Source organism: Protopterus annectens, chromosome 2.part1, assembly GCF_019279795.1.
Source record: "Protopterus annectens isolate FY-2018-M chromosome 2.part1, PAN1.0, whole genome shotgun sequence".
In the NCBI taxonomy this organism is placed as follows: Eukaryota; Metazoa; Chordata; order Ceratodontiformes; family Protopteridae; genus Protopterus; species Protopterus annectens.
This window is the reverse complement of record NC_056729.1, coordinates 1701228305-1701250457: the sequence shown is the minus strand read 5'-3', so window position 1 is coordinate 1701250457 and position 22153 is coordinate 1701228305. Positions and strand designations below refer to the sequence as shown.

At 37.7% G+C, this 22153-nt stretch overlaps 1 protein-coding gene across 1 annotated transcript in view; it reads right to left on the bottom strand.

Moving 5' to 3' along the window:
- KIF1B (kinesin family member 1B) overlaps positions 1-22153 on the bottom strand; it is a gene marked incomplete in the record, with an annotated part of 2363676 nt that overhangs the window by 855812 nt on the left and 1485711 nt on the right. The window contains 1 exon segment of the mRNA XM_044063146.1: positions 7211-7296. Within this exon segment, the coding sequence (XP_043919081.1) occupies positions 7211-7296 (86 nt within the window).

Sequence of the window (22153 nt, the reverse complement as noted above, 5' to 3'; positions counted from 1 at the left end):
GGTTCAAATGACAAATTCACCACTGTAACAGGGACAAGCAAGCAAAATCTGAGGGTAATGCTACTTAATGCTAGAAGTCTAAACCTCAAAATCCACCCACTCGAGGCACTCATTAAAATGGAGAACATCGACATCTGTGCAGTCTCAGGGACCTGGTTCAAGGCTCCAGACAGCACCCCTGCATTACCAGGCTATAATTCATACCACACCTTTCGGCCACCTAACCTGGAGCATAACACTAAAGGTGGAGGTGTGTCCATATTCATTAAGGATATCCACACCTCCAGGCTAGTTGCGCAGCATAATGCATCCCAGATTATCCAAGTGCAACTAACTCTGGGCAAGACTGCAATCCAAATTGTAGCTTGCTATAGATCCCCCACCATGTCCCAGGATTCCCACTCCTCATTTCTTGATACACTGGAAAATATTAGGGTACAACCAGACACCCTAATGATGGGCGATTTCAACTACCCCACCATTAACTGGGAAAACTATTCATGTACCAACTCTTTTGCTCAACGATTTCTGGAATTCATACATTCCAACTCCTTGGATCAACTTATCCACACCCCAACCAGGGGCAGCAATATCTTAGACTTGGTCATTACCAACATGGGTGACCGGTGTTCCACACCAAAAGTGAATTCCTCGTTGGTCAGATCTGACCAGAAGCTGATCACACTAGACATCCACATCCCATCCCCACCCCCCAATTAGGGAAACTACCGTAAAATATTTCTCCAAAGCCAACTTCATGCTTCTTAAGACAGAAGTGGCAAAATTCATGACACCCATGCAGATGGACTAGAGGCACGACTGCTGAATCCTACACAATTGCACTTTATAAGCACTTACACAAGTGCATGGATCATGCTATCCCTAACAGAACTAAGATGTTATCCTCCAGAAAAATGAAGCCAATCTGATGGTCCTCTGCCATAAACAAACTCTACAACAGATGAAAGAAACTGTTGCAAAAAAAAAGAGTAAAATCCCATGACTGGAGGAACTCCCTGGTCAGCCTCAGTAAGAAGCTGACATCCCTCATAAAATCCTCTAAAGCTAGTTACGAAAACAAAATCGCCACTGATTCTAAACAGAACCACAAAGCATTCTATAGCTATGTCAAGAATCTCAATGGCAACACTCAGATCTGCTCTGATTTACAGCACAATGGCACTAAATATACAGAACCAAATAATATTGCCAACATCCTGGCAGATAGATTCAGTGCTAACTTTACCCCCCTCTCACCCCCTAAAGGGCCCATCTCTATACCAGAAGAATGCAAAGTTCCTGTAATCACGGATGCACAGGTAAAAACCACACTCTCCAAAGCCAAGAACACAGCATCCATGGGACCTGACAACATCCCAGGCTGCATTCTACATGGACTACGGAATGAACTGGCACCCCACCCAAGTACCATGTTCAATCATAGCCTCACCTCAGCTTTGTGCCCACTGAATGGCACACAGTGACAGTTATCCCACTCCACAAAGGGGGATCCACCACGGACCCCGGGAACTACTTCCCCATTAGCCTGACGAGCCTGGTCTGCAAGGCCATGGAACATATCAATATGGAACTTATAAACAAAGACATTGGTAATCTCCAAACTCTGGACACCACCCAGTTTGGGTTTGTAAAAGGCAGATCATGTCTCCTAAACCTGATCGACTTCTTTGAAGCAGTCACCAAAGCCATAGACGAGGGTAAGGTGGTTCACACAGCCTATCTAGATTTCGCCAAGGTTTGACACCATCCCCCACTCTGCAATTATAGATAAACTCACTAAACTTGGTATAAATCCCTAAGTCACAAGATGGGTTGCCAACTGGCTCCCTGACAGAACCCACACTGTGAAAGTAGCAGACTCCAAATCTGACTTTAAACCGGTGACAAGTGGAGTACCACAAGGTTCAGTCCTGGGTCCTTTCCTGTTCGGTATCTACTTCTCTGAAGTACAGGCTAACACAGAAGATATTTGGCTAACGAAGTTCGCAGATGACTGCAAACTAAGAGCCATAATCGAAACTCCTAACGATGTGGACATCCTACAAAAAGCCATGGCCTCAAGCTCAATGCCAAAAAGTGCACTGTCATCCCCTTTGGTAAAAACTCTGTACCCATGAACTACCACATAGGCGGTAGTAAATGTAACACCGAAAGTGTGGTAAGAGACCTTGGGACACAGGTGGACAATAATCTCTCCTTTGAAAATCACATCGCCACAGTAGTCAGGAAATCTTCTACTTGGCACACCTCATCACAAAAGGTTTCTCATTCAGGAAAAAGAGGTCACTGTTCCCCTCTACTCGTCACTCATTAGATCCATTATAGAGTACAACGTCCCTTTTGGTATGTACCTCACAAGACATCTACAACTGGAAAGGCCGCAGAAATACCTCACAAAGAGGATTACCGGCTTAAAATAGATGTCCTATGCAGACCATCTCAAAAATCTCCAGCTTTACTTCGTCGCATATTGCCTACTCAGAGGCGATCTCTGCCTAACATACAAAGCTATGTCAAACCCAGAGCTATTGGACATGCTCCACTTAAAGAAATCCCAATCCCTCCGAGCTACAAGCTCTAGGGACCTAAACCTTGCACCACAATAAACAGAACATGCTGGAGGGATAGATTCCTGTCCCAGAGACCTCCCATACTCTGGAACAAACTACCTATCTATATCAAACAAAGCTCCTCATTAGCATTCTTCAAGAAAAATCTTGATGATTGGATGGGAAATTGGAAATTCACCCCGGGGATCACTTCTGTGGCTCTGCTCAACAGTGGCACAGGAAAATTATTTTCCTGCGTGGCGAAAGCCAGGGTACCTTTTTGGCTAGGCTTATATAGGCCCTAGGGCCAATAGCCTAGTACCGACCTATGAACATATATGTTTATAGTTAAAAAAAAAAAAAAAACTTTATATCTTAGCATATGTAATGAATGCACAACATGCAAGTATAAATCCGAAAACAAATGAAACAAAGTCCAAACTGGCCGTAATCTTTTATTATAAAACGTAAGCTCTTTCAGGTTAAAAAACCCTTCATCAGACAAACTTCACATAATCATGACAGTCTTTAAATGTTAAAACATTTCTAAAAGCAACCAATTAATTTCTATACGTGACCCGCATTTTCTTTAAGGCTGGTTTTAAAGGTACAGAACTATTTAACCCAGGTGGGTTGTCAGCAGCCAACTGTATGATCCATCTTATCTCTGCATACTCAGTATCATTGACAATGCCCCACCCCCTTTTTTCATCTGTGCAACATGCAGAACCATAAAAACAAAAGTATGATCTGGAAAGATGGAAACATGCTGGTACAATGTATTATGTTTATCCTTCTGTCTAATAGATGACAAATGGTGCAGTATTCTTGTTTTTAACTTACAATTATTGTTTTCAACATAAAACCTTGGACATGACTTGCAGCATGCCAAGTAAACCACATTCTCTGTATTGCAATCTGCATAAAATCCAAATGTGTATTTTTTGTTTGTAACAGGATGTATGAAATAATTTAAACCATTCACATTTGAACATGCTTTGCAATGCCTAGAGGGAAAAGCCCCTGTTCTCATGTGTGCAGAGGAAACACTGTTAGCCTTCTTCTTATTTTTTAAACCAGGTTCTATGCATAACATGTCTTTTATATTACTATTTCGCTTGAAGGTAAATCTAGGTTTCTCATCTAAAATATCCTTCAGGTGATTTAGTATCTTCCAGTTTTGCTTAATAAAATCACATATCCCATATACATAGGTAGGTAGGCGGGTACTAGGCTATCTGCCCGAGGGTATTTATAAGCTTAGCCGGACTGTGTCGGCTTTCACTGCCCCATTGATTAATTAACTGATCCTCTGTCAAACAGAGCCATTGATGTGATCCCAGGGGTGTATTTTCTGTTACCCATCCACTCGTCACATTGTTACTATAACGTAGCATTACCTTGGGTTTTTTGTCATACTTATTAGATGGCTTCAACTTATCTCCCTGATGTTCTTTACTACCAGAAAACCATGGTCTAGCCCTGGCTTCTATGGCTACAACTACGACAGCAGAAGGTTCTGTGGCTGCCAAGGATCCCAATAGCAAAACCTCTATTATGGCTCGGGCTGATGACATCACACAGGGAACCAAACAGCCCAGTACCAGTGTGGGAGCAAGACCAAAAACCTCGCTTCCTTCTTCTTCATCATCTTTTTTTGGAGCAAGGAGCAGTTCTATGACTTTTCCAACTTTCCCAGTACCAGTAAGGAAGAAAACAGGTGAGGTCGCTCTGTAAAAAGGGATGTGAAACAGCGGAGAGTCATGAACTCACTGATTTTAATGACTGTAATTTGTTTAATATAGCTAGTGTTCAACTGACTAAAGAACAAATTAATGTTTTAGGTAAAGGATTATCGTTTGTACCCAGTAGGGCATCAGTATTAAGTGAAATTATACTGGATTTACACATTTTTGGGCGGAATGTTATTCTGAATAACATGTTTAGGGGAAAAAAACATTATACTAATTTTCTTGGGTGGCAAAAGCCAGGGTACCTTTTTGGCTGGGCTTGTATAGGCCCCAAAGCTGATAGCCTAGTACCTACCTATGAACCTAATGTTATGAAACATCTGAGTAATTTTGTACCAGTTATGCACCTCACAGTTCATACTTTTTTAAAACTTGTGAGGATGAAATAAGACTATCTTGACAATGCAACATGCAGGTTTAATAATTGAACTTATTTGGAAAGGCAAGCACTGCTACACCTAAGAAATGATGATAGACTGGTTATCAAACCAGCTGATAAGGTTGGAGCCTTTGCAGTTATGGATACTAAAGCATACATACAATCCTTGGATGCCCTAACCAGTGATACCAGTACTTATAGAAATACCTCACCTTTGATGGTTAAGCAATATATACTCCAAAACAAGATATCCAGCACCAGGAGAAGTTGCAATTAAAATCTTAAAATATATTTATTAGGGCAAACCTAAAAAATCCATAAGCAGCAAACCGGTTTCGGCTGAGTAATAGCCTTATTCAGTGCATTAATGTGAATAAACAATTCCACATGTTTACATAAGAAAAAAGTCAGAAGAATTGATTACAATCATCCATTAATTGTTTAAGTAATTAAGCAAATTAGCTTAACTCATTCAGGCCATGACTGAATAGTGCACCTAACCTGATGATCCATCCTGACTCTTTTTGATTTAAAATAGAATGCCATCCTGATTTACATGTCTTGTTACATTCAATTTACTTTGATTTGGCCCTTATCATTAGAAAAGCGAATTGATGAAGCTTATCTGTTCTGAAGAAGTCTGGATGGACGAAAGCGCTTGACTGTGGATATTGTGTTACTGTGGAGTACACATTTTATTTTGTGTATGCTGCTAATGCTGTGGAGTTTTTATCACATCGTGGAATAAATTGTGTTTTCATCACTCGAGTGAATTCCTTGTTTTTCCAGCATACAGAGTGTGCTCTTAGTGTCAGTTTGTTTCTCTCTGTGTCAGTTTTCATTTCAATATCCCAATGATTATTAATAATGTCTCTAAACCAATTTGTGTTGAATACAAAGGTAGTTACTAACCTGATGGGTTGTGAGGTTTGTTTTTTGGAAATGGTCTGGTCTCTATATTTCAATAACTGACTTCTGTCCAGTTGGTCAGTCAACAAAACTTCGTGCCTGATAGCCTCTGTTGAGAAATCTTTGGGTAAGAACATATTGGCAGGGTATACAGAAAGTTTCCACAGTATAACACCTTACTGCATGCCTCTAGCCATCACCCCACGCCACATCATCTGAAACATTCCCAAATCTCAATATCTACGCATTAAGCGGATTTGTTTCTCTGAACAGTCTCATGGGCCCTGCCAAGAGTTTCTCGGCTGTGCACAGACAATAATGAGTTTCACAAAGAAATAGATGTGTTACATGAACATCTTAAGGAAAAGGGGTATTCAAAGGAAAATTTAGAAAAAACTAAGAACAGTATACTATCTAACAAGGAAGCCAGGCCTAGATCATGGTTTTCTGATAGTAAAGAAAAGCAGGGAGATAAGCTGAAGCCATTTAATAAGTATGACAACAAACCTAAGGTAATGCTACATTATAGCAACAATGTGTATGGGATATGTGATATTATTAAGCAAAACTGGAAGATACTAAGAGGTGACAATCACTTGAAGGATATTTTACATGAGAAACCTAGATTTACCTTCAAGCGAAATAGTAATATAAAAGACGTTATGCATAGTACCTGGTTTAAAAAATATTAAGAAGGCTAACAGTGTTTCCTCTGCACTCATGAGAACAGGGACTTTTCCCTGTAGGCATTGCAAAGCATGTTCAAATGTGAATGGTTTAAATTATTTTATACATCCTGTTAAAAACAAAAAATATACATTTGAGTTTTATACAAATTGACATACAGAGAATGTGGTTTACTTGGCATGCTGCAAGTCATGTCTGAGTTGGTTATGTTGGAAAAACTAATTGTAAGTTAAAAACAAGAATACTGCACCATCTGTCATCTATTAGACAGAAGGATAAACATAATGCATTGTACCAACATGTTTCCAGCTTTCCAGATCATACTTTTGTTTTTATGTTTCTGCATGCTGCACAGATGAAGGGGGGGGGGCATTGTCAATGATACTGAGTATGCAGAGTTAAGATGGATCATACAGTTGGCTGCTGACAACCCACCTGGGTTAAATAGTTCTGTATCTTTAAATCCAGTCTTAAAGTAAAGGCGTTTCAAGTATAGAAAGTAATTGGTTGCTTTTAGAAATGTTTTAACATTTAAAGACTGTCATGATTATGTGAAGTTTGTCTGATGAAGGGTTTCTTAACCTGAAAGCACTTACGTTTTATAATAAAAGATTACGGCCAGTTTGGACTCTTTGTTTTTGGATGTGTTCTTACAAGAGGTTCGAGTGGAGTCCTTAAAGGAAGCTAAGAGGCTTGTGTTTTGCTACAACATGCAAGGATAGTCTGTTGATTACTACAATCTTGACAGGGAGGAGTATAAGGAGGAAGAGATAAAACTAATGAGCTGTATAATTAATCAGCACTACGAACAATAATTCTAAGAAATGAATATATTCACTGTGCATCCCAGTACCTTTCCAACAGCCAATTCAGTGGAATTTTGAAATGCATTTAAAGCGCTCATAAATTCTTACCTTTCTGAAGTATTCATCATCAAAGGAGATTTTGGCAGTGCCAGACTGGCGTACTCCAGAACCATAGTCAGGGGCTTCTTCATCAGCTGTTTGTGAGCAAATAAAGGTGCATCACTAAGCTATGTCGAAAGTAACAATGGTATTCAATATAAGAAGATGAAATTTCCCTACTTGTTAAACAACTGAAAATTACAAACAAGATCCAAGTACATTCAGCCACTGCAAGGTTTTCAAAAAGTCACAAAATCAAGCTAGCAATGTAAACTGGGATGGATGGTCTAAAGTTAAAACAACTACTAGAGATTAGTATCTCTGTTGACAGCAGGTTCAAAGATCGCAAAAGCTCCAAAAAATGAACCAATGACTATTAACTAAATGAAATGCAGTGGAAAATAAAGACAAATGGACAAGGGCCATCCCCTTACTAGTACAAAAAAATGGACAGAAACTCAAGGGAAATGTGTACATTTGGTTATAACAAATGATTAAATTATATGCCTGCAACAAGTTTACATGCTTGAACCAAGACAAGCTTCTGAAAATGGACCAAGATATTCAATGAGAAGATCACTCAACCACAACTAAACTTTTAGGATGTTCTACCACACAGCTACATATGGCTTCTGCTGTCATACAAGACAAAGTTGCTGAAAAACACCAAAATGAAATGGTCGTGTTTGTGTGTTAGAAAGAAAGGGGGTGCCATTATTAACCATTTGTCTTCCTGAAAACAGTGATAAAACAGAATAAGTACAAGGATGGTGGGCTACTTTGCTTGAAGGGTCTGCATCCTGCTGGTGTTTAGTTGTGCCCTTGGCAGTATGGTATCCCATCATGCCCTAGTGTTTTTTGTCCATCCTATGTAGCAAGTTATATGATACTGCACATTTTCTCAGTTTAGGAACCCATCCTTCCTTTTCTCCAGGGGTATGTGTAGCCACTGTGTACCTGCTTCACATTTAAACTGTGGTGGTGTCCATGATCATTGCTTTGTCTAGATTCACCATTCTTGCAATTAAGAATCCCATTCCTTGTCCACCTAAATATTACATGTTACCGCCTCTGTATCAGGTGCATTTCTGCATTTTTAAATTCTGTTGGCCTTCATTCCTCCTGTAGCCCAACCTATGTACTCATTCCATCTCTGCAGTAAGGTACGTGCTTTGCAGAAATAACCCACCAGAGACAGAGTGGACTATTTTAAAAAGCTGTCTTGTTTTCACCTGTCAGGTAGTAGACTGTCTGCCAAAAGCAAGTCTCATTTTTATTGTCTCTGAAGTCATACACAACCAGACAACTGAAGTTGCTTAGAATCAAAACATACTCCTTTTCTGTCAGAATCACTTAATTGTTGTATTGATTCTATATGTGCCATTAGAAAAATTCTATCAACCAGGAATTTCCATGCCCTGCAAATATCCACAATAACACATTTTCCATCTCTCTTCTTCTTCTTCTTGCCATCTGCTCTTGTAATTTTTTTAATATTAAACATTTGCAAACTGAAGTGAACTGACACAATGTAGGCCCTTTTTAGACATGAACCAGTCGTCATGACAAGGGTAAATACACAATTACAGTTTAGAGGCAACCAACCAGCACATTTCTGGAAAGTAGGAAGAAGTCAGTGTACCTTTTTTCCTACTGAAAAAAAATGGGTTAACACACAGCACTGATAAAGTACAGACACCAATGTAAGGAACATATAATACCGCAAGAAATTAACAGCAGAGTCTACAGAATAGGCAGCCAATTAACAGCAAGCATTCTTACCATGAAGGCTGTCTTTGTTTATGCTACACTTCTATACAGTTTCTCAGAAAAGACTGATACGGGGGAGACAGAAAATGGGGGGGACACAAAGTAACAATACATGCTGTAAAACATGTTTCCATCCATCAGCAATGGAGGGGGGACACTTAAAATGGGGTATTCTATCAAAGTGGAAACAAAAGCATAAATATGCATGACTAGTGAGACACTTAGGATATTGTCATGAAATGTTAAATGCACAACAGACCCCATTAAAATGGTTATAAGGACAAATAAAAGACATTTTGCAATTATCCAAGATTCAGATTTTTGACAGTCAGACCACGTAAACTGGCAAAAAAATGTGATTTTAGTGTAAGTACTATGCAAGACGCCAAGCAGCTAGAAAAAGAACAGTAATTATTTTTAGCAGCTAGAAGGTTCTCTTACAGTAACTGAAGAACAGAAATACAAATGAGGAGATGGGATGCATACTGGTAATAGGCTGGTGACGGGTTACTGGACAGAAAAAATAATTGCTTAAAAAAAAACTATCTAAAAAAAATATATATATATATATATATATATATATATATATATATATATATATATACACACACACACACACACACACACACACACACACACACACACACATACATGCATATACATGTGTACATGTACATGTAGATACAACAAATGTGTGCGGTGGAGCTTCTGGAAGTTGGTCTCCAACAAGGAATATATTTCAGGGGCAGAAGCATAGTTGGCTCAACCAGCACCCTCTGCTAGTCTCATGAACTAGGACCCCATCCCCTCAGGTCTTCAAGTTTGAAAAAAAAAGATTATTCCTTCTACTGGCACTGGTGTCCAGAAGCTCAGTGTGACCCACCCCATGCCCCAGCAATTCAGGTCCTGATTCTGGGCTTGCTCCCGACCCTCCTTTCTCACACTTTAGCCAAAAAAAAATCTTCTTTTAAACTGTAGCAAACTGCTACACATGTAGCAAGCAGCTGCTACAGTTTATATCTTGCACAGAGCGCTCCAGTGCCCAGGTTTTAGTTAAAAAAAAAAAAAAAAATGCACTACAGCACTTAGGATTGACAAAAATATAATATTGTGTTTTAAAAGCAAGTACTGCACTAAAAAGCAATCAGGATTACATAAAGCTTATCGCATCCTGCAACACTTTGCACCCAGGGCAGCTGCCTGTCTCACCCCAAATTAATTATGCTACTGTTCAGAGGGAAGAAACATATGGATACCAAAGGAAGGCAAATTTCTGAATACATATATGACAGGCTGGATCCAGCACTATGCGGCCTAGGCAGCTGCCTAGTGCCCAGTGCTGACTAGGGCACCTAGCAATACAATTTTATTTAAAAAAAAAAAAAAAAAAAAAAGCACAGAGAGTAAGAGAAGTATTACTACAAGAATAAAAAAAAAAAAAAAAAAAAAAAAAACAACAGCACTACCTTCCTGCTCTGCTCTGTGTATGAACATCAAACAGATATTGCTTGGCTTGCAACAGCTCCAGCCTTTTCAATGGTAGCTGCTATCAGCCTTTTTTTTTTTTTTTTTTAACACCTTTAATAAATTATCACTTGTGGCATAGGCAAGCTTACATTTATATAAACATAATCAAACCACATTAACAAGTTCACGTTCACAAACATTACAGGATATATAACAAAATATGTGATGTATAATCTAAGCAACATTACACACATTATTCAGCTCCTGACTTCTCTTAAACCACATTCCTCCTCCCACAATTTCTATTTTTTTCTACGTAATTTACTCCTACCCTTTTCTAAAGATCCTTTTATCTCTGCTACAATATTCACTACTTCAAGTATAGCTGGTTTAGATTTTGATTTTGATTTTCTAGTAATTGCTTTTTTGGCAGTAACCAGAATTAAACTTAACAAGGCCTTTCTGTGTCTAGGCAATTTAGATCCTGTATCCCAACTCAAAAAGTACATTTTTTAGTTACACTCATCTGATCACCCAGTACTCCTGGCATAGTACTCTGTAGGGAGATTTTTAAGTCTGGCAACTCATTACACTCCCATATCATTTGTTCCCAGTTGCCTCTTTCTTCCCCATCACACCTCCAAGATGGGCCATCTAGATGAGGAAAAATTTCTGAAAAGTTCATTAGCAAAAAAAAAAATGTTTTGCTTTATGGAAGCACGAATAAACAATATCACTGCTAATATGACCTACCTTATGGACAAAAAAATTAAGTACTTTCCTAACAAACAATAAGACAGGCTGAACTGTACAGCTAGTCCACTTAACAGTTCAGCTGGTTACTTAGAATGCATAAGAGGTCTCTTTGGACAAGAACACTACTTTCAAAGTAGACACTTTTTTTTTTAATCAACAGAATAATGACCGTCTTAAACTTGTCTTACAAAAGGCATGTTCACATCATTTCAGCTTTACGTTTTCTCCTCTTTGGGCCCTAAACTCATGGTCATATGGCTTACAAACATCAGTAGGGGAAGTTCATGCATGAAAAGAGGCAGTTTGATCCACTGCATTAGTAACAGCATTATTTTATGCCACAACAAATGTCTGAAGCATCAAGATCAGCACTGCTATGCTCTAGGAGATGTTCAGCATAAGTATCAGATAATATTACTCCAATTTCCATACCTTATTGTAGGCTTACAATGGAGTAAGACTTTGAGAAATATATTTTGAAATATCCAATTGTTAGCTTTGTCTTGAATAAGTCATTAAAGGCAGATATGGTTAAAGACTATTTTTTTTACTGCAGAGTGCTGCAAACCTACATTAAGGAGCATTAAAGAGAATTCAAGGACTGCAGTAAACTCACAAAATGAGTTAAAACACTTAGATCCTATCAAAATAGCACATTTTTTTCATTATGACCAATACTTTGGGTATGCGGTTTGTGGCACAGTGGTGCAGCAGTAATCGTTGTTGCTTCACAGCAACAGGTTCTCCGGTTCGATTCTTGGCTGGGGTGCCTTCAGTGTGGAGTTTACATGTCCTCCCTGTGTTCAAGTGGGTTTCCTCAGAGTGCTCCGGTTTCCTCTCACATTCCAAAGGCATGTGTTTGGAGCATTTCTTCCTGGGCCTCCTCTGAAAATGGGCTCTGTCCCAGTCAGACTTTCCCAGTAAACAAATGTTAATAAATAATAAATAAACAAACAAACTTTACTCAGGCAGATGCTCCTTACAGCCAAAACCTTGGAAATGTGCCCTGATGCGCCGATTCTATCTATGATTACGTCTTCTACAGCCGTGCCTAAATCCTCAGCACTATAAAATCCAGGAAATCAACACAGGTGAGAGTAAACAGATGCTTGTAATGTGTTATATGTCCAGGGCAGTGGCTGAAAATGGTCTACCATCTGCCAGCTAAAGCAGTCAACAAATACAATAAAGAAGGACACCTCTATAGAATGTAGGAAGATTACTGTAAAGCCTTCCTCACCACCAGTAAATCCAACAGACAGATATGCAATCTCACCTGATAAGACTATCAGATAATCACCTGCCCTGGACTAATACATTAGATACAATAATCCTTGCTGAAGTACACCTATACAGATCTCCCTCTGACCTGATAGGGAAATGCAGATCCAGTGCAACAGATTGTCTTGAAAGGAATTCCAATGTGAGCTAAATGGATGCTTAAACAATCTCATATCTGAATCTGACAAAGGAGACTGCTGAGGTCGCTGATGCTATAAGACACAAGATCTGCAAATAAACTTTAAGTGCAATGGAATATTTCAGGAGCTTGGTATGATGATAACAGAATTCTCTCATGAATAAAGAAAACGTAGTCTTGTACCAAGCCCAGAATGAGCACTGCGACAGGTGCTCGTTTCTTGCTAGTATCCCCTTCCAACCCTGGTTTAAAAGGCAAAAAAATAATGAAGGAATACATTTTGAAATTATTGTAAAAAAATAAAAGTCCTGAGATTTTCAAGTCTATGACTGGAAGGTTTATCTTTTTTGGGGGAACCAGAAAATCCTTGAGAAGTCATCTCCTTTTTCCCCAAAAGAGACTGGTTTTACTGTTTTTACAGAAGAAAACTGCATCTTCTGCAAAACTGGGAGTGGTACCTTTGGTAATGAGAGGCCTTTATCAAGGCACCTGTGTACAGGTGAAGGCATGTCTGCTTCAGTAAAATGATCACACAATTGCCCTAAACCACAGATCTCCATGGCTGAACATGGAGAGTAAAACCTTCCCCATGACCACTTTACAGCAGCCTGGAAAACAGCTGAGGGTGTTGCTAATCCTCTTTGTTTGATCACTTGGATTGAGGTGCTGCCTTCAGCTGTTGCTAGGGGTTATTTTGGCACTGCTGACATGCTTAGGGAGATGCCACATAAGGTTTGAATAGCTGCATGCCCCTCATTTTACACATTTGCTTAGAAGCTGCAATGATGCGTTTCTGCTTTAAATAAATAATGGGAAACCTTGTGTCTTCTTTCCAATATGTCTTTAAGAGTCTCAATACACATGGTTTAAAAAAAGTTACTTGTAGTAGTGAAAACAGGCACACTGCAGCTGTTACTGAATGTTCACTGGCAGCCCAGAGACTTTCAGCTGCTCATGCCTGGTTCATAGGTTCTAAACAACCTTACAGTCAATAAGACCAACAATAAGCCCAACCAAATTACTCAGTATTGGAGTACGATAAACAACATCCTATATTCAGTATATTTTCCCCACATACCCCAAGTGAAAATCTATGCTATCTCATCCAGACTGGTCTTAAAGATTGCCAGGGAAGTACTCTTGTTTTTTTTTTTTTATTATTTAACAAGAAACATCTTTACTAAATTATCAATTTTTTAAGCTACGATACAGAATCGGAATTGCCTACACATAGTAAGGCCTTGTTGAGTCTAGTTATGGTGGCTGCCAAAAAGGAGTTACTAGATAATGGAAATAAAAGTCTAAACCAACTGTACTAGAAGTAGTGAATATACAACAGAAATAAAACAACTGGAAATGGGATCTTTGGAAAAGGGTAGGAACAAATTACATAGAAAAAATGGTAATTTTTGGAACAATATATACAGAAGAGGAATGAGGCTGACAAAAAGGCAGGATTTGAATGAGCTGTGTAATGTTTGACAGTTACTCGAAAGATTATAAGTGATGTATAATGTTTGCAACTAAAATTAGGTCAGTATGATTTGTTTTCATTTATACAAATGTAAGATTGCCTGTGTCATGTGATGGATATTCAACAATTGTTCACATTGCATATCTGGGTGTAAAAAAATATTGTTAAACGCTATACATGAACATTGATTACATATTGTGCATGACCTTTACTTTTAGGGTGAAAGCGAACTGCAACAGTAAGAATGTGATATATTTAGCAGTTTGTGATGTATGTTCATCCTTCTATGTTGGGAAAACCAACAGGGAGTTGAGATTTCGTATTCATGAACATTTGCTGAATATCAAAAAAGGTATTACTAGCAATACCCTTGCAAAACATGTCTCCCCTCACTGATCCATCACACATATTTAAATTTCAGGTGTTGGAACAGGTCTTTGAAAATGAGAGTGGAGGCGATTTAATAAATCGTACTGAAACCTTGAGACCAGATGGATCATTAGGCAGAGGCATGGGGCTAAATGACAGAATACCAATGAAACCATTATTAATGTTGTACTTATATATTATGGATATGCATATATATACACACACACACATATATATATATATATATATATATATATATATATATATATATATATATATATATACACACACATACATACTTATATACACATACATATACACACACACACACACACACACACATATATACATATATATATATATATACACATCTTTTATTGATGGAATATATTTTTACAAATATATTTTTACAAATATTGCATGGATTAACCCTAAAAATATATATTTGACATTTATGCATTTTCTGATTGATCCATATGACTTTTAATATATGTATTAGTATGAGATTTAGTGTATATATATATATATATATATATATATATATATATATATATATATATATATATATACACACATATATACACACACACATTTCTATTAATTTTTTTTATTTATTTATAGATTACTTAGTAGTGATATGAATGGTTTTCTACATAGGTAGTAAGGTGTCTCTTAGTATAAACATTAGTTCTATAGCTGGTTATAGAGCACATGTCCGCTGTACCTTTAAATTGGAAAATGGTTCTATACTGTGATAGGTTAATTGATACTATATTAACTAATGTTCCTAGCAGCTTTTTTATGGTCTGATGAAGTGGTGTGAAACAACCATGAAAGCGCTAACTTTCTTGATTTTTATGCTGCCTGGAAAAGAATAAAAGCTATTTTCTGAACAATCGGGTGGAACTGCTTTCTGCTTATGGTTGGAATGTTGGTCGTTTTATTCAGTGGACTAACTATTCTGTTTTGTTAACTTCACGTACTATTTATACAACTAGCAACATTCTCTGTGTGTATTAAAGATCCTAAATCGTCTAGACTTTGCTGCATATTTGGGAGACACGCATATATCTCCACTTATTTCTCTGTGAATTGTTTATCCAATCTCTCTTCCCAATCCTTTCTAACCTCCTCTGATTGATTATTATAGTTATCATTCAATATTTTATATGCTCTACTAATTACTCCTTTTTTAACAGTAGCTTATGTTACAGAGTCTACTAAAAACTCTACCAGTGCTGGTATTTTGCTTAGGATCCGCCTATTTCTTTCTCTTTTTATCAGTCCTTGATAGGGAGGGCAATCTCTAGACTGCAGTCCAAATAAATTCTTATCCTCTTCCCATTCCATTACCTTTCCTTTGTTCCCAACACCTTGGTTCTTTTGTTACTTTTCTCCAATAAATTCCAGGCCCATCTGTATTCCTAATTGCAGTCATCCTTATCGGCAGGATCTCCTTTCTCCATCCCCGTGCTGGCTTAGTTTTTAGAATACTCTCAGCTACTTTATAATATTATGTATGGTTACTGTTATTCTCCTTAAGGATCTGCACACAAAATCCAAGTCTCTCCTTGTTTCTTGAGCTTACCCAGTTTCATAATTATCCCTTTCCACTTTGAATTATAGGTTTCTGCTTGTGCTATGTATAGGAGCCTTATCTGTGTAGCTCTGACATACCCCTTCAAATCAGGTAATCCCAAACCGCCTTGTTCTACTGGAAGAATCAGTTTATCCCACTTGACTCTTGCCATCTTCCCCTCCCAGATAAAGTCCTTCAGCTCTTTATTAATTGCCATCCACAACTTCTCCTCTGGTTGATAAAAATATGCCTGACCTGTATATAAAACTAAAGGGACTAAAAAGATTTTAACGGCTTGCATATTGCTATCCATCCATATCCAAATAACAGAGCTTCCTGTTTTCTCAGTTTCTGCATTATATTTTGTTTGGTCTCTTCCCACATATCCTTAGCTGCCATACCAGAATCCTTTTTAATCCAAACTCCTAAGTACTTCATTTTATCATGGCCCCAAAAATATGTGTATTGCTGAACTAATTCATGTGTGGGTATATAATTTACAATTATTGTCTTTGTTTTAGCTTCATTAATTTTGTATCCTGAAAAGATTATGAAACTGCCTCAAAACATTCCACAACACTGAAAAGTGAGTTTTATCAGGTACAAAATAATATCATCTGTAAATACAGCCAGCTTTTCTTGACTACCATACCAATTAAATCCTTGAATTTCTGACTCCCTTATTTTTTTTGACAATGGTTCTATATATAATGCAAACAAAGGGGAAAGACAGCAACCCTGCCTGGGTCCTCTGCTCAAACAAAAATTATCAGAGAGGAACCCACAGACTGCCTCCAATCCCTCATATATCCGCCTAAATGACCTTACAGTTTTATCAAGGAATGCAAATGCTTCCATTGGCCAGGGCAGTATTCTTGGACAAAATGCAAGGGAAGTTTATTCCAGAAAGGGGTGATACACTGGGTTATGTTATCTGTCGTACCAGCTGCTATTGTTAGTGTGATGCTACAGGTTAAGTTCACTAGAGCAAGTGTTTGCTTTACCTCTGGTTCTGTTTAGACAAAGAAGTCCATTAAGTGCAGGACCATTCATAGAATGCATGAAAGGTCAAGCAGAAATCACCTTCAGGAGCATATATAAGACTGAGTACAAGGAATGGGGTTTCAGAATGATTTGTTGTATCTCAATCAGTTGAAGTAATTGCAGTTTAGCATTCAAATCACTAAACCAGCGGCAGCACAATGAACTGCTGATCAGCATCCCATGGCAAACACAGTAGTATTTGGCCAAATACTGTCTTCCCTATCACAGTGCTCCTCCTGAGCTGAAGAATTTTGGGACTGTGTGTGTTGTATAAGGTAACTGTAATGTACCCAGCGTAAAGACTACATCTGTTCCCCTTGTTCAGGCGAGTCAGAATGTGTGTCAGATGGTTAATGTTTTGACTATCGCCTTTAAATGTTTGGGGAGATATGGAACTCTGACTTCAACAAAAAGTCCATGGATGAAACTAATAATGAAGCAGGCTCCCCTCAAAGTGGTCAAGATTAGAGGTTTTCAAGATGACTGCACATTGATCAACAGGCTTATTTGAGCTGAGAAAACAAAAATTGTGAAAAAGGGCCAATGAACTGTGAGTTGGGGTGAAATTCAGTTACTGGCTAATAATTATACTGCCTGAATGACAGCCAAGAAGAAACTGGGAGAACCCAAGAGAAAATCAGCCAGAAAAAGAAAAGCAAAAACTCTGTCTGGGAAGAATCTTTCAAATTTGTTAAAGCAGTTCAAGTTTCAGCTTTAGTACAGGAGAAGGTTTCATTTAAATAAATGCACTCAGAAGTGTTTAAAATAAATTAAACACTGAAGGAATATCTCATGTGAAATAACAAAATGATGGAAAAAAATAGAAGAAGCTTTAGCTATCAATTCAAATGAACTGAGGCCACTCAAGAACAGCTGTTTAAAAAAACAGAGTTAAAAGACAGACTACACAGAGAAAACCTTTGTTCTGCTGTACCAGAGAAACTGGAAGTAACAGAACACATTAATTTTATGAAAGTACAGATAAGCAACTGGACTAATGTTCAATAGCAGGATCAGTGAGCACATTACAACTACGCTACCAAGCTGGTCATGAGAAAGCGGCCAATACCTGCAAGATCAAGGATGCAAATATGGCAGGCAAGAGAGTTGTTCCTCTTAAAACTGTGGACGAAGAGAAAAGTATTAAAAATTGTGGAGATCAGAGTGTTTGTGGAAAATGATTATTCAGAGTACACCAAGAAGGAGAGAAGCACATTAATCTCAGCAGTCAGGGAACATCAAGAGGTAGGTGTGAGATTCAAGCTCCTGCAACCTGCTATATTAAGAATATTTTTTTTACTTGAGGATTTGAGGATCAAATACATTTTTGATGAAAAACAGGGTAAGGAAGAAATAACATTTATCCAACAAAGAATAAGCCAGCAAGCAGAAAGGGAGACTGCTTCTCACTCTTCTGGCAACATTCATTGAGAGATTTTGCCAATAAAACCTTTTCCAATGTGTAAAGGAAAATGCCTGAAAGACAGAAAAAGGACATGAACTGTGGCGAAAGCCAGGGTACCTTTTGGCTAGGCTAGCCAGGGTACCTTTTGGCCCTAGGGCCAATAGCCTAGTACCTACCTATGAACTGACTAGAAGAACTAGGGCACCTTGGTTTTGAAACACTGACTGGTTCAGGGAGATGGTGATGATCAGGAAGAACACCAGTAACACTAAAATTATTGAATAAATGGGAGACTATAATGCTTCAACCACTAGATTTAGGAATAAATGTGAAATGTGGTTTTGCAAGAAAAAAATGGCTGAGAAAGACTGAAGTTTAGTGTTGACTGCATTTAAACTGCTGGGTGAACTGTAAGGTACATACATACCTCCACTTTACATCATTAACATTTAGGAGGATACTGAAGGGAATGAAGATGCAACTGTAACTAAAACAGTTTTGTTCTTATTAATACTTGCATTAAAAATGTAATGTGAATTGCCTGTTATACAGTAAAGCAGTTTTGTATAGCGTACAGACAGTGGTGCGTCAAATGTAAGGTGGGGAAGTCTCATTAGTGACTGCTTAATATGTTAAACATATTAAAGCAAGCAAACATGACTACTTAGTTATAAGATCTATAGACTTTACATTGTAATAACAAAGGCTGGATAGAAGGAAATTAAAGTTAGGCTTCTGAGGTAGGGGATGGTGTGTAAAAAAGTTTCATATATTAGAAAAGTAAGACAATTTCACTTGTTTTTACATAGACAGATTTCTAGAGTAATGTCCTTGGTTTATGCCATAGACACTTTTTTAAGTAAATAGGCTTTAAAAATAAGAATTAAGAAAGGCACAAAAAATACGTTTCTTGTATTTACAAAGTTATTGGCTATTTTTCCAAAGTCTGCCAATGTTGCATATGACTGCAGGAAGTTTGAACAATGTGTTCTGAGTGAAATTTGCAAACATTATTTCTGCAACAACACTAGCAGTTCTTTTACATTGCTGACTGCTTTCATTTGGAAAGGAGCTGTCTGCAGGTACACTCAATCAACCTTAAGAGCCTGGAGCACTCTTTGCTGAAAAATGTAAGAGGAACAGTGTAACTAACAATGAGAGAGTACTAAGCAGTTACATGAGAATAAAGCTTAAACTGTGGGAAGTCAAAATGTTGTTCAAGTAGTTGCCTCCCTTGCAGCCTTACTACTTCAGTGCACAATTTATTTTATATAGTTAGAGGTAGTCAATGTCTTTTTTCTTAGGGATAAAAGTCCACGTTTACTTAAAGCATGCAAGCTCTTTTTCACATCTGGAAGAACATTGATTAGAAAAGGATATCAATCAGTGTAACTGGCAACACAGGCTGTAACATGGACTTTAGTATGGGCAACCTTAATTTTTGATTGGGTAATGCTTGTTTGTAGTCATCATTTTGGGGCAATTGCTCCTACCTGGAGGGGCAGACTTAATTTCTTGAAAATGCACATAGTTTTTTGTGCTTATTCTACATTAGAGAGGAATTATGGTGGGGTTGAAAATCTATGTAGTTTTTGTTTAAATATTTTCATTGAAAAATAAAGCCTTGAAAAGGAAACATAGGTTCAAATGGCAATGAGAAGAAGGAACTGCATAAAAGATCAGCCTGCAAACACTAGTGTGTGCATTTAAGCCAAATGTTGGAAATACACATTCAAAAGCACTGTTTAACACCTTTAATGAATTATCACTTAAAACACAAGCAAACATACTTTTATATAAAATAAATCAAACAATATTAACATGTTCCCAATTACAAACATTATACATCACACATTTGCTCTTTGTATAACTATCATTAATACACATTACATAAATTGATCACATCCTACCTTCCCTTCAACCTCATGTCTCCTCCAAAAGAGTATTCTCTATATATTGCTCGCACATTTTTCTAACTAACTTTTACCTACCCTTTTCTATAAATTCCACTTAAGATTTCTTTTTATCACAGTTACAATATTCAACACTTCAAATGCAGTTGGCTTAGACTTTGATTTCCATTTTCTAGTAACTTTTTTGGCAAACACCAGAATTAAACTTAACAAGACCTTAGTATGCGTAGCCAATTCAGATCCTACTTTATGAAAATAATATTCTGTATGGCTGCTGTCATCCTCCTTAAGGACATGCATTAAAAATTCCTCTCTCTCCATATTTCCATATGCCTCTTCACTGTTTTGTCCTTCTCCCCTCCCAACTTGTGTTATATATTTGATCCTTAATGATGCATCTCTAAAATATCCCTTCAAATCAAGTAATATTAAGCCATCTTGTTCTACTGAAAGGATCAACTTATCCCACTAGACTCTTGGCCTCTTCCCCAGAAAAATTACTTTAGCTCTTAATTATTGTCCACAACTTCTTCTTTTGTTGCTAAAACATTTCTGACCTCTATATAAAACTAACTGGACTAAAACATTTTCACTGCTTGTGTCTTGCTATCCATAGCAAAAAAAGAGCTTCCAGTTTCTCAGTTTTTGAATTATCGTTTAAGTCTCTTCCCATGTATCCACAGCTGCCATAACAGAAGCCTTTTAATCAATACTCCTAAATACTTCATTTTGTCATTTCTCTACATTTATAGGTATTGCTGAATCAATTAATCTGTGGGTACATAGTTTACAGCTACAGCTTTTGTTTTACCTTCACACAGTTAAAGGACCTATACACAGCACATGCAGAAAACTATACTTCAAAGTAGAAAGGGATGATGTTGAAACAAGGGGAAGCTCAAAAAACAAGGAGAGACTGGGATTATGGATGCAGGCCTTTAAGGAGAATAACAATACTCATGCAGAATATTACATCTGTAAAGTAGCAGAAAGTATTCTACGAACTGAGCCAACATGGGAATGGAGAAAGGACATTCTGCAGACAGGGATGACTGCAATTAGGATATAGAAAATAGGGGGCTGGAATTTATTGGATAAGACTGCCAAAAAACAAGGTACTGGCAGAAAATAACTAGAGAGGGAAAAATGATAAAATGGGAAGATGGCAAGTATTTATTTGGACAGCAAGCTGGCGATTGCCTTCCCTGTTAAGGACTGATATCAGAGTACAGGCAAAACAAAAGAAATAGAGGGGTCCTAAACGAAAGACCAGCACTGGTACAGTTTTTAGAAGAATCTAGAACAGAAGCTGACATTAAAAAAGGAATAATTAGTACTGCATATAAAATCCTGCATGATAACTATAAGACTCAATCAAAGGAGGTTAGAAAGGATTGGGAAGAGAGACTGGATAAGTAATTCACAAAGAAACAATGGGAGGACATATGTATGTCTCCCAAATATGCACAGAATCTAGAAGATTTAGGATTTTTGCTTTGAAATGTTTACAGAGATATTTTTAAACCCAAAGTAGACTCCAGAGAATTTTTCCTCAGGTAGACAGCAAATGCTGGAGGTGTGACGGGGAAGAAAGAGGTAACTGGGAACATATTTTCTGGGAGTGCTGTGAGTTGGCAGACTTTATGGATTCCCTGCGGGATGTACTGTTGGAGATGCTAGATGGGTGGATTGGTGAGATTAGGGAGATGATTTTTCTGAGCTATGATACAGAATCTGAATTGCCTAGACATGGTA